This window comes from Cibotium barometz, chromosome 26, assembly GCF_041138505.1.
Source record: "Cibotium barometz isolate CiBa-2024 chromosome 26, ASM4113850v1, whole genome shotgun sequence".
Lineage (NCBI taxonomy): Eukaryota > Viridiplantae > Streptophyta > Polypodiopsida > Cyatheales > Cibotiaceae > Cibotium > Cibotium barometz.
In genome coordinates, this window is record NC_141071.1 from 36315766 (window position 1) to 36329198 (window position 13433).

The 13433-nt window shown below is 47.2% G+C and overlaps 1 protein-coding gene across 1 annotated transcript in view; it reads right to left on the minus strand.

The window, feature by feature from the left end:
* Positions 1-3031: 3031 nt before the first annotated feature.
* The window catches only part of LOC147623913 (acetyltransferase At1g77540-like), a 32114-nt gene continuing 21712 nt past the window's right edge, over positions 3032-13433 (minus strand). Inside the window, exons 2-3 of the mRNA XM_086820536.1 lie at positions 3833-3905; positions 3032-3753 (exon numbers count right to left, since the gene is read on the minus strand). Of these exons, the coding sequence (XP_086676662.1) occupies positions 3834-3905 (72 nt within the window). The 3' untranslated portion in view covers positions 3032-3753; position 3833. The remainder of the gene's footprint in view (positions 3754-3832; positions 3906-13433) is intronic.

Genomic DNA, 13433 nt, shown 5'->3' on the forward strand with positions numbered 1-13433 from the left:
TACAAAGAAGAGAGATGTTACTACGAAGACTAACAACACATTGCACAAGCCTTATGTGATCAAATGTTACATGTGCAAAAAGAAAGGCCATTACGCGTTTGATTATCTAGAGAAGCCGAAGAGTCAAGTGGTGACTCTACAAACATGATTGATGATAAAAACGACAACAGCCAAGTCAAGCAAGAGGATAACTAGGACTCTGAGTCCTATAATTATGAAGGTAAGCCTAAAACCTTTGTTCATGCTCTTTTAAAAATGAAAGGAACTATTAAAGAAAAAGACATCACTATTTGACATGATGATGGGAGCACCCACGACTTCATTTCCGAAAAACTAGTAAGAGCTTTAAGCTAGTGAAAAACCTAGGCCATAGTACAATCAAACCCTATGAAGAAGAAAGAGATTTTTTAGTTGCCCCTTTGTAAGGAATGGATATCATGTTAGGTATGCCTTGGAGACACCAATACAATCCACATATTGATTATGATACAAATGAGATGTGGATCCTAAAGGATGGCAAATCCCTATACCAAATGGAAAGATAAACCTTTGCTAAGTCGCACTCAAGCAAAGAGAGCTCTAAAGAAAAGAGAAAAGATGAAGGATTGGACTCCTAGCGATAATTATTCTCATAATGAAGGTTATCTCTTCTTTGAGAAGAAATTGTGCATAACACAACCATTTAGACACATGGTCATGGAAGAGATGCACCAATCCACATGCATGGGACATAAAGGTGTTTCCTAACCTCTCCAAGTTGTGGCAAGAGAATTTTATTGGCCTTCTATGAAGAAAGATATTGCTCCATTTATAGCTAAATGCATTGTTTGTCAAAAGATTAAAAGCTACAAATGAAACAGTCAAGGAGTATTAATGTCTTTACCCATTTCTACCGAATCTTGGGAGAAAGTATCCAACAATTTCATTATAGGTTTACCTACTACAACTAGTCATAATGATATGGTTTGGACCGTCTTAGTAAACAAGCCTACTTCATTCCTTGTAAGAAGACTAACATCCCAACAAACCGCAAAACTATTTATCAAGAAAATTTTCATACATGACGGCTTGCCCTCAATGATAGTTTATGATCGAGACTCCAAATTTTGCAATCACTTTTGGACGACTTTGTTTGACAATTTGGGCACTAAGTTAGGTTTCACGATTGCTTTTCATCCAAAAGTTAATGGTCAAACTGAAGTCATAAATAGTACAATTCTTGACCTACTTAGAGCTTATACATCTCCTCAACCAAAGCTTTGGGATCAATACACTAGTTTCATCTTCCTACTCACACCAAGGAGACTGATCTACTCCCTTAGGGTAAGACCTTGGGAGACCTAGCATCATAAATTGCTCTAGAATGAACGGATTGGCACTACTAAAGGGGTAACAGGTAGCATCTTGGTAAGATCTAGGGGCATGCATCCTAAGCTCAAAAACTACCACAGGGACCCAATTTTATCCAACACGAGCTACCAACCCTCTAACAAGATCAAATCAAAAGAAAATATTTCCCAAAAAAATGAACATAATTGGACCAAGGACGTTGATGTCACGTTGAACAAGGAAAACATAAGGTTTTGAGCACAACATGATCCACTAAGTAACCAATAGGTAAAGATTCTTAACAATCAGACATTTTGCAAGCAATGGAAGATCTCCCAACGAGAGCAAATCCATGCTCCCCAATCGAAAATCTAACACAAAAGAGATTACATGGAACTTGAATGCAACAAGATCACTATGTCTTGTTTTGGTTCAATCATTGTGCACAATATATTGTTCTTTGTTGTGTCTTCTATGTTTTAAGTCCATTAATCAATATGTTTGATTCTCGTGTTGGTAATCCACCAACATGAGAGCTCACTAATCGTATCATAAATTGGCATATCAGAATGTAGCAAGTTCATGGAGGGTTCCATCACCCAACAAGTAAAGATTGTATGTTTTGTGTGAACAGATCCCATCCACACCCTCTGAGAAAGCCTAGAGCGCTTAACATGCAATTTGCAGCACATATAGTAGTGCAGAGCTGCCTTCATTCCCATTTGGAGCTTCCTTTCCATAGGGCATTCTGATCACTAGTGGCATTATAAGCTCCGAATGTTCCCCCAAGCTCCCGCCCCCCGTCCACCCCTCTCCTCTCCCTGCTGTAGTCTCCCTCCAAGAGCAGCCAGCCATGGAGTTCGCTACTTTGCACCTGTTACATCATCTAAGGGTTGTAGTCCATCTGTTGTCCTCCTCTATTCAGTATAAAACAACTATCTTGGCACAAAAGTCTCCTTGAATCCTAGGCAATGGGATGGATTGATATAAAACATATCTATGAAGTTGAAAACGAGGACTATGCAAGACAATGAAAACTAATGCCAACTAAGGCCATGCAAGATTACGAGTGTAGAAAGGGGTGGAAAACTCAATTAAGAAGTGGCAACCAACCAAATCCCGGGCTCGTGTAGCCAGTGTTAATCCATCATGGATCAAAAGGAAAGGCCACATCCTTGGATTTTACGAATTCTTGCAGAGGAGGCACAATTATGCACCACACCTATATGGGACCAAATCAGATGGGCTATGTCCTCCTTTGTTCACTAGAAAACAACCATCTTGGAGCAAGGCAAAGGGGTGGATTGATATGAAACATATCTATGAAGTTAAACCCAAGGACTATAAAGACAATTGACAACTGAGGCCATGCAGATTACAAGTGTGGAAAGGGGCAGTATATTAGAACATGTTTGAAAAGGTGGCAATCAACCAAATCCCAAGGACCCCTGAAAGAGGGTTCTGAAGTCAAGGTGGAATGCCATTGTTGCGATCACATGTAGCAATTGTGGCAATAACCTCAAGGAACAAATGTTTATCATTGCACACTAGTCAAAGTTGACTGAGTGGGAGAAATCAGCATCCATTTGTTGTGGAAAAATGATATCAGACACAGGGTTAGCAAAAAAGTTGGCAAAGATGATAAATTCTAAACGGAAGGGACGTGTGCATGTGTGCAACAATAATTTGTGTGAATATGCAATTGGTACCTGCAAAGAAAGGGAGCATGAAGTTCCATTGGCCATCAAATTGGCTATGCTTATTCTAAGAATATATCAGTTTGAGGGGCTGAACATTAAATGGCAGAAGGGCAAGAGGAGTTTGGAGCAGCCCACTCACAAAAGGCAAAAGCTTAGGGCAATGCTGATGATATTTGGCTTCTCATTTTTGATGCACCAATCTTTCATAGCTTGAGCATCTGGTGCAAATGAGTCTTGATTGACAAACACAAATGAAAAACTTGGAAGGTAACCAATTGAGGGTGCTGGTGGGCTTTCAAGTGGCATCCCCAACTTTCCCATTGGACGCACCATTGGCTAGCTTGCTTCTGATTCAGTACTTGCTTCAAAGCCTGTGCTTGGCTTAGAGTACAAAGCAGCCCCTGCTAGCACGGTACAGGGGGCGTGGAACTTAATAAATATAGATTTACAAAATTGAACTGAAAATAACCCAAAAGTATGATAGCTAATATAAGCATTTTTACAAAAGATAATATTGTGTCAACAAGATAAGCTTCAAAAGAAGTCTTTCTTGGCCACATTTTTCCACACAATAAGTAAAACTGAACATTGATCTTTTTCAGGTGATGATAAGCAATAAGTAAGACTGAACATTGATCTTTTTCAGGTGATGATAAGCCCCACATTGCAAGATTTTCCCTTGTTACCCATCATGTAAAGCAACTGCTTTTGCCCAGCTTGCTACCTGTTACGAAAGATAGGCACGCCAATAGCTTGGATAATCATACCTAATAAAAAGTGGGAATATTTTTATGGATACCAACCTCATTGTTCGGATTTCTGATCAGGTGTGAAAACAGCATCCTTCCACATTCGATTTCGAGGAAGAAAGGTGTCCTGTGACAGTAAAAAACACTCTCAAAAGACACATAGAGGCTTACAAAAAGTACGTATTACTTAATCATCTCTGTTTATATTAAAAGCTTAAAAATTGCGCAAACCTGCCTTAGTCTCCTCTCTTCAAAGGAATTTATTCCAGTTGATAAAAAGTCTCGGTACAATCAATCCCTTTTACCCAAAGCATTTCAACCGAAACCTTTGAATCCTCTTTCAGTTGTCAATTTCTCTCTACCTCCTTTTCTCACCAACCTCCATCCAAAGGACTTCACACTCCCCTGAGATGACCCTCATTGTTCCCATCCAGTTATGTCGTTAGAGGTGTTGGGAAAGATTGAGCTCACTATTGCAAATGGTCAGGTGATCACTCTCTCTTGTGTATTGTATGTACCAAGTATCAAGAAGAATCTCCTGTCAGTTTTGGCCATTGCTGGGTCCAGCCTAGTGGTCCGTTTTATGGATGACGAATGCACAGTACATGATTGCAATGATGGGGATTTTATTGTTGCATCCGGTACTTTATGTCATGCTCTTTCTAGCCTTGATGCATACGAGAGAGTTGCATGTGATGCTGCACATGTAGTGTCTAGTACATCTAGTGTGACAGATGCAGAGCTGTGGCATGCTCACTTTGGTCACCTCAACTTTGCTAGTCTACTACGCCTGCAAAGGCATGATATGGTCTCCGCATTGCCGCTACTCGATGCACCTGTCAAGCATGTCTACGACGGTTGCATTTTACACAAGATGCTGTTAGAAGTCATCTCCTGTCCAGTTTTATACACCAAGGCCTTTGTTGTGGTTGTGCCCGCCCCTATCAGGTGTTTTATCATTTTTCCTCACTCCCCGTATTTTTTCCCCTATTTTTCCCATTTTTTCTGTGGCTTGGGAGGCAGTCTAGTAGTGGCAGGTGGACCCAGAGCCTGGCCGACTGCATCTGTGACATGGCCGACTGCACTGTATGAGTCGTGGGACTCCTCTGCTGCTGGCCGACCTATTGTGATGCTGGCCGACTGTATTTATTAGTCGTGGAGGATTTCTGTGTCCAGTCGGCTGCCCTACAGCAGGCCGATTGCTGATGTGGGGGCATATATATAGGCCCCCAGCCCCATACCACTATTTGTATCATATTCGGGATCTTCTTGTGTATATCAGAGCAAAGTTACACGCCTACATCTCTCTCTCTCTCTTGTGCTGTTTTTCTCCCTGCGTTTTTGCTCTCGTGTTCCCAGATTTGGTCATCATCTCCGCTGCGTATTCTGACATGGTATCAGAGCCCTAGGCTCTAGATAGGTCTTGGGATTTGTGTGAGCAAGAGGGGGACTGTTTTGTGGCTGATTGGTGGACTGTTTTGGGCTGATCGGGAAGAGAAGAAGCAAGAGGAAGGCGGGCTGATTTGCTGGACAGCCACTTGCAGGTTTTAGTTCTTCTTTGTTCCCACTCACCCACCCTTTTCAAAGTACATCCCCGCTATGGCAGATCTGTTTGAGATGGCCGAGAGACATGTGAAGATCCTGACACTCCCCACGTTCCCAGTGGACCGTCAGTTGGACGGGAGCAACTACGGCATATGGAAGGTGATGATGGAATCTGTTCTGGAGTCTTACGACCTCACCGATTTCGTCGTTGTTGGTGTTCCACGGCCGGAAGTAGAGGAAGGGGAGTTACCCTCGATCCGAAAGGACTGGGAGGCCCAGACACAGATGTGGGATCGTGTCAACGCCAGGGTCCGTTCGTTTATTTTCCTCAACTGCACACCGCAGGTAATCAATCATGTAAAGCATATGACGCTGGCCAGAGGTATATGGCAGCATTTGGCCTCACTTTACAACAGGGTATCGCCCATGAAGAGGATTTCCTTGGAAGTACAGATGCGGGTTATGAGCCCTGCAAAGTCGTCGACGATGCGGGAGCATATTAACAAGCTGCAGGCTCTTCAGCAGGAAGTTCTTCAGGCTGGGAAGGAGATATCGTCAGAGGACATGGCCATCACGTTGCTGTCACATTCGCCCTCTTCGTACTCAGCATTTTACTCGTCCTTGATTACCAGTGGTGGCAGGCTCAGCACCATCACGTGGGAGGAGCTTGTGCCCATGGTCCTAGACCAGGAGGAACGATTCACGAACCCTCCTCAGGGTGGAGGTTCGGAGGCCTTTACTGGCCAACGGTCGAAAGGCCGTAACTCGGGCAAAGGGAAGGCTTCATCGGAGAAGTCTTCTGAGAAGAAGTCCGACGCTGACCGCGCGAAACTGAAGGCAGAGAGGACCTGTAATGATTGTGGCGAGAAAGGCCACTATTGGAGGCAATGTCCCAAGCGGAAGACCGAGAAGGGTGAAGATTCCTTAGTAGCAATCATGAAGACTCCGGCTTTTGTGCACCTGGAGGTGATGGACACCGATGTTTCATTTTCTTCAGGCAGGGAGGAGATTGGAGGACTCTCCGCAACGGATACTCGGGAGTGGATTCTCGATAGTAGTGCTTCCAGGCACATGACTCCTTCCCGTTCCGGTTTACAGGATCTCTGCAAGCTTTCTAGTCATATTCTTACTAGGGATACGTCCACTATCCCAGTTCACAGTGAGGGCAGGATGGAGATAGTTCCCGATGGCAGAGAGGGGAAGCATTCCTCCCAGGTGTTGTATGTTCCGGTACTTGGTTTTCATCTGTTGTCAGTGCATCAGGTTTGCAAGACTGGCGTACGGGTGGAGTTTGATGAGCATTCTGTTGCTCTCCGGGACAAAGCAACAGGCCAAGTGGTTTGGGAAGGCGGAGTGGAGAATGGAGTTTACAGGCTTTCAGCACTCTCTCTCCCAGGTCCTCAGGTTTGTGATGAGTGGCAGTCTGGTAATGGCTACTCAAGTGTGGATACGTTGCAGGTACGGGCTTTCCGGGACCAGATGGTGGATAGCTTACCAGTAGAAGGCAGCAGTTGGCAGGAACTTTCCAGTACTGATGTTGGTAGTTCTTGTGTTCGTGAGTCAAAGGAAGCTGAACAGGTCACTTACGCTCTGATGTCTCATAGTGTTCGGGACATAGAACTTCCAGTAGTTGAGGATGTTCTTTCCACGGGGACCTTTCGGAAAGCCAGGCAGATGGCAGGTGATTACCTGCAGAAGGAGGTAGTTTCTCCAGGCTTTGTGGTTCCAGATTCAGAGGGGGTGGTTGACAGGTTTCATCAAGTTTCCAGGACTTATTTATGCACCGTAACAGGTGTTGATCCTTGTGAGCAGTGTGATGTCTCTGTGACTCAGAAGCTATATGGTTCATTGATCTGGTTGATGGACACCAGATTGGACGGGAGCTTCCTGATGAGGCAGTTGAGCTCATGGTTGCGGATGACTCTTTGGGAGGCAGGATTGCGTTTCCTATGGTTTCTGCGGCATGCGAAGGATCAGGGACTCTTGTACACATGAGGGGGATTGTTGGATGGAGTCCGACTCCACGGTTGGAGTGACTCGGTTTGGGGAGGAGATCCGGACACGAGGAGATCTACTTATGGCCCAGGAGCAGTTTCACGGAGCAGCAGGAGGTTACATTGCAGGTTTGGGCTTCCACTGGAGGAACCCATGGTCATCCAGAGGCACTTTGTTCGTGAACAGATCGTTGCTGATGACATCTTGCTGAAGTTCTGTTCGACAGAGGACAGTACGGTGGACCTCTTCACGAAGTCGCTCTCTCAGGATTTGCTCAGGCGGCACCCCAGCTCCCAGTGGTTCGTTTCACAGCTAGGAGCTGAGAGGGGGTGTTAGAAGTCATCTCCTGTCCAGTTTTATACACCAGGGCCTTTGTTGTGGGTGTGCCCGCCCTTATCAGGTGTTTTATCATTTTTCCTCACTCCCCGTATTTTTTTCCCTATTTTTTCCATTTTTTTTGTGGCTTGGGAGGCAGTCTAGTAGTGGCAAGTGGACCCAGAGCCTGGCCGACTGCATCTGTGACATGGCCAACTGCACTGTATGAGTCGTGGGACTCCTCTGCTGCTGGCCGACCTATTGTGATGCTGGCCGACTGTATTTATCAGTCGTGGAGGATTTCTGTGTCCAGTCGGCTGCCCTACAGTAGGCCGACTGCTGATGTGGGGGCATATATATAGGCCCCCAGCCCCATACCACTATTTGTATCATATTCGGGATCTTCTTGTGTATATCAGAGCAGAGTTACACGCCTACATCTCTCTCTCTCTTGTGCTGTTTTTCTGCCTGCGTTTTTGCTCTCGTGTTCCCAGATTTGGTCATCATCTCCACTACGTATTCTGACAGATGCATCGGGTACCATTTACCAAGGATGGTTCAATGAGGGCTACCTGAAAATTGCAACTTATACATATTGATGTATGTGGTCCCATGAGGACATCATCCATTGGAGGTTATCTCTACTTTGTTACGTTCATTGATGACCTTTCCAGATTCAGCTCGGTCTATGATATGAAGCAAAAGTCATAGGTATTTACATACTTTAAGCACTTTCAGCTCATGGCTGAAAATGTATCTGGATGTAAGATTCGAACTCTACATACAGATAGAGGGGGGAAGTACATGTCCAAAGAGTTTAATGCATACTTGTTGGAAAGAGGCATTCAGCATCAGTGTATTGTGCCTTATACACCTCAACAAAATGGTGTTTCCGAGAGAAAAAACAGGTCTCTCATACATGATGTATGGTCAAGGACCAAAATTTGCCTCAAAGATGGAAGCTATTATGTGTGCAACATATGTGCTTAATAAGTGTCCAACAAAGGCTTTGCACACCATCACTCCTTACGAAGCTTAGCATGATAGGAAACAACAAGTGGCAATGTGCATGTCTTTGGATGCTTGGCTTATGCTCTTGTCTCAACAACATCACACGAAGCTTGATGATAAAGCAGTAAAATGCACTTATCACATTTCATAAATCCAAGTATTGCCCACACATCAAAAACAGCACACAAAGTCAAAGAAATTCAAACATACATCAGTATGCAATGTGCCTGCTGCCAACATCTAGCAAGCCATCCACCATCTGGTCCCGGAAAGCCTACCGCAGCGTATCCACATTCAAGTGGGCATGACGAAAATGCCACAAATCACCTAACTAAGAACCTGTAAGAGAGAGTGCTGAGAGTTTGCAGATCCCATTCTCCACTCCGCCTTCCCATACAACCTGGCCTATTTCTTTGTCCCGAAGAGCAACAAAATGCTCATCAAACTCCACCTGTATGCCAATCTTGCAAACCTCATGCACTGATAATAGATGAAAGCCAAGGGATGGGACATAAAGAACCTAGGGGAATGCTTCCCCCCTCTGCCATCGGGAAAGATCTCTAACCTACCCTCACTGTGAATAGGAATAGTGGACTTGTCACCAATAAGGATGTGACTTGCGTGCCTTTGAAGATCCTGTAATAACTCTCGGAAAGGAGTCATGTGTCTGGAAGCACCATTGTCTAGAATCCAATCCCAAGTATCCCTAGTGGTGAGTCCAACAACCTCCCTGCTCGAGAAAATGAAACTCCGGTGTCCATAATCTCCAAGTGCACAAAAGCTCGAGTCTTCATGGTTACTGCTCAAGAATCTACACCTTTCTCGGTGCTCCGCTGAGGACATTTCCTCCAATAGTGGCCTTTCTCGCCACAATGGTTACAAGTCTGCTCTGCCTTCAACATGTCACGATCCGACTCGGGCTCCTACTCAGAAGACTTCGCCCTGTGAAGACTTCCCTTTGCCCTAGTTGTGGCCTTTCAACCGCTAGCTAGTCAAGGCCTTAGAACCTCCGCCCTGTGGAGGGTTCGTAAAATGCTCTTCTTGGTCCAAGACCATAGGCACAAGCTCCTCCCATGTGATGGTGCTGAGCCTCCCACTAGTGATCAAAGAGGAATAGAAATTTGAGTACTGAGGGGTCAAATGCAACAGCAAAGTGATGGCCATGTCCTCTGAAGATATCTCCTTCCCAGCATGAAGAACATCCTGCTGAAGGTGAAGAGCAAGGAGTTTGTTGATGTGCTCCCGCATCGTCGAAGACTTTGCAGGATCCATCACTCACGCTTCATGGGTGATACCCTGCTATACAGAGAAGCCAAGTGGTGCCAAATCCCTCTGGCCAGAGTCATGTGTTTGATTTGATTAATCACCTGGGATGTGCAATTAAGAAAGATGAAAGAACGCACACGGGCATTGACGCGATCCCATAACTGTGCCTCAGCCTCCCGTTCTTTCCTAGTAAAAGGTAAAAGCTCCTTGTCCTCCAACTCTGGCAGTGGAACACCAACCACAATGAAATCAGCCAAGTTATAAGACTCCAAGACAGACTCCATCATTACCTTCCAGATGCTATAGTTGGTCCCGTCCAACTATCAGTCCACCAGGAATGTGGGGAGAGTGGGGATCTTCACGTGCTTCTCTCTCAAGAAAATCTGCCATCTCAAGGGTTCACAAGCTCTTGTGAAGGGAGGGTGGGTGGGAAAAAAAATGAAGAAGAGGCTACAAACACTATGCAAGGTGGCTGTCCAATAGTGATGGCCGCCTTCTACCTGATCTCCAAGTCCCGAACAGCCCAAGAATTCTCCAATCAGCACCAAAAATCAGCAAACCCTCAAGCTCCCACTGTCTCCAAGCTTCAAGCCAACTGGGGCTCTGATACCATGTCGGAATGCACAGCGGAAAATTAGACAACTGCTATGAGAAACAAAACGCAGAAGTGTAGAGAGAGAGAGAAGCTGTATAAACTCTGCTATGTACACGAAGATCCGATACAGAAAAGAGTGTGGGAGGCAAGGGTGGAAAAGAACCAGTCGGCCAGCACATCAGCAGTCAGCTAGGACAAAACAGCAATCGGCCAGCACAGGACAGCCTCCACGACCCAAAGATAGAGAGAAAAAACATGGAAAAATGGAGAAAACTCTTGAGCGGGCACACCCACAACAAAGGCCCTCACTGAGTAATATGTACAGATAGGAGATGACTGCTAACACGCCTCTCCTTGCACCGCCTATCAACGCAAGTTTGCTCCGTACTCTCTCTCTCTCTCAGGCGTGCACCGCCCTATGCTGCACCTTGTTGAGCCGCGTGCGCCACCTAAAAGTGCCGCCGCCGCACCGAATCAACTTTTGTGTAGTCCTGCAGCTACCACCTTGGTGTGTGCCTTTTTCCTGCAGCCACCACCTTGGTGTGTGCCTTTTTGAGATTCTTGTCCGGTTTTGGTGTAGAGACACTCGTGGGTATTTGAGAGCATCAAACTTGATTCAGACATTGGATATTGATACTAGCCCGGTTTGAGACACTTGTGGGTCATCCTCGTGGTGAGCTCGGCATCAGAGATCTTGTGCCCGACACCAACTTCAGCCCGACCTTGACATCGGCACACTTGTTTGATATTGTATTCATTTGTTGTATTGGTCCTGGGTTGGAAGAGCCCGTGGATTGTTCCTGAAATAAATTCCTGAAAAGGGGGCGGGGCTTGTTTCCCACCCAGCGTGGTGTATTGCGTGAAACCCCTATAGTATATACCCATCTCTCTTTCCCCCTTCTCTCTCTCTATCTATATCTCTTGGACACGTGGTTTAATCTGTCACTGCACGCTCCGTTGGGCTTACAGTGGTATCAGAGCAAGGATTTTTTTTCCGAGAAAAGATCCTTTCATTAGTTATATAAAAACGCCCGTAGGGCTACAAAAGATCTCTCCTGCTCCTAAGAGAGAGAAGAGCAGTGAATACATCATGGCAGTCCGGGAGACTCTCCCTAGGTGCTGCAAAATACAAGCATCAGTATAAAGAACTGAGCGGCTAAATCATACAATAGGGGGGGGGAAGAGCCAAACAGGTGGCCTGTAGTGCCAACGGGGGGATCCCGTGTGTAAGGTGTAGAACGGGCCACAGCGCCAAGTGGTGTGAAAGGCCTGGCGCCGTAAGATCGCCTCATCCGAGTCTCCCCGGATGCGGTCGTACTGTCCTCGCAGGGTGTGGATCAACTCCTGCCAAATCCCCCGTACAGTCTCTGCTGGTGGCTCCAATCTCCCCTCAAAGGCCGTAAAGCACCGGGCCCTCCAGGTGAACCAGATGGTGAGGCTGCTGAGGAGCTCCCATCGTAAATCCCTCTCCTGTGTCCAGCTGGCGGATGAGAAATCCGGTGCCGGAACCAGGCGAGGCTGGCCCCTAATAAATCTGATGGCCTGACTGCCCTGCTCCATCTCATAGCCCATAGCAGGCCCTGACGAAGTCGACCAAGCAGCGGCACCCCACGTAAACACACCCTCTGGAGAGAGGGGGCCCAGAATACGCAGTATCCGCAGCCAAATCTGTTGTGCCTGAGGGCAGTCCCAAAGGCAATGTCTCTGTGTCTCCATAGGGTGGCCGCATCGGACGCAGGCCGCCAGAAGACCGCTATAAACAAGCCAAGTGCCAACTGCTGAGCCCCTGTGGGCGACCAGCCACTGAAAAGCCGAGATCCTGCGGACCTGCCGACTAGCCCAGAGCCGAGCCCAGAAATCCTCCAGGAACTCCTGTGAGAGTCCCTGCAATCGCCAATGCCCCGCTGCCGCTAGAGAAACCGTCCTCCTCGCCGTCAAAATATGCCGTCCCAGCCGAACAGTATACTGGATAAAGGTGATCTCTGTGGCCTCAAGGGATGCATAAGGATCATGCCACTCGTACTCCCCGGGGTCCCACTGTAGTCGGGCCAAGGGGCGCGCTGCATATGCCCATATGCGCCAATCCGGGAGCACGTCAGCAGGGTCGGGGTCAATATGCCACTTCCGAGAAGCGGCAGCCACTACCCGAATCCTCTGAAAGGTGCACTCTGCAACTAAAGGCGACTCCACCTCCACTCTCTGGAGTCTGCCCTCATCCTGAATCTCATAGTAGAGGCATCTGCCATCCTCAGTGCTAGCTCTGACAGCAATCAGGATCTCCAACTGTGTAAAGGCTCCCATCCACCGTGGGGCCACTGGCTCGAGAGGTGTGAACCACTCCTCTGTAAGTGCCTCCTGAATATCATCCCTCATAATCAACCCCCCTCTGAAGTGACTAAGCCTCTCCACCTGGATCTCCTCTGGTAGACTGCAGAAAGCCTGCCAGTCTCCAAAACTACGAGCTGGGCCTGCCGCTAAAGGTCCCCAGGCTAGACGAGGCCGAGAACCCAGCATATGACCCTACTCCGTACGAACCGCTGGGCTCCAGATGAGCGGCTGCCTGGCCCGCTCCTCAACACAAGAAGGAGGCCGCTGAGAGAGCCCCGGTCTTAGCAGCTCCCAAGCTCTCAGGATACTCAAAGCAAACCTGTCCTCCCATCCTCTACTGAGGCCTGTCCTCCTCATCTCTATGAAGATCCAGCGAATCTCTGGTGCCCAAGTACCCCCTGCAGGGGGCGCTCGAGCCTGCAGTCGCTGCAAGAGGAGCTCTTTCCAAGGCTCAGCGCCTGGAAGCAACCCCCGAACAATGAGCTTCCCCAATAAGGCTCTACTCTGATCGACTGGATCTATAATGCCCAAACCGCCCTGAGCCAGCGGAAGTGTAATAACTGCCCATGCAACCTTTGCCCGAGCTGGCTGACCGTCCCG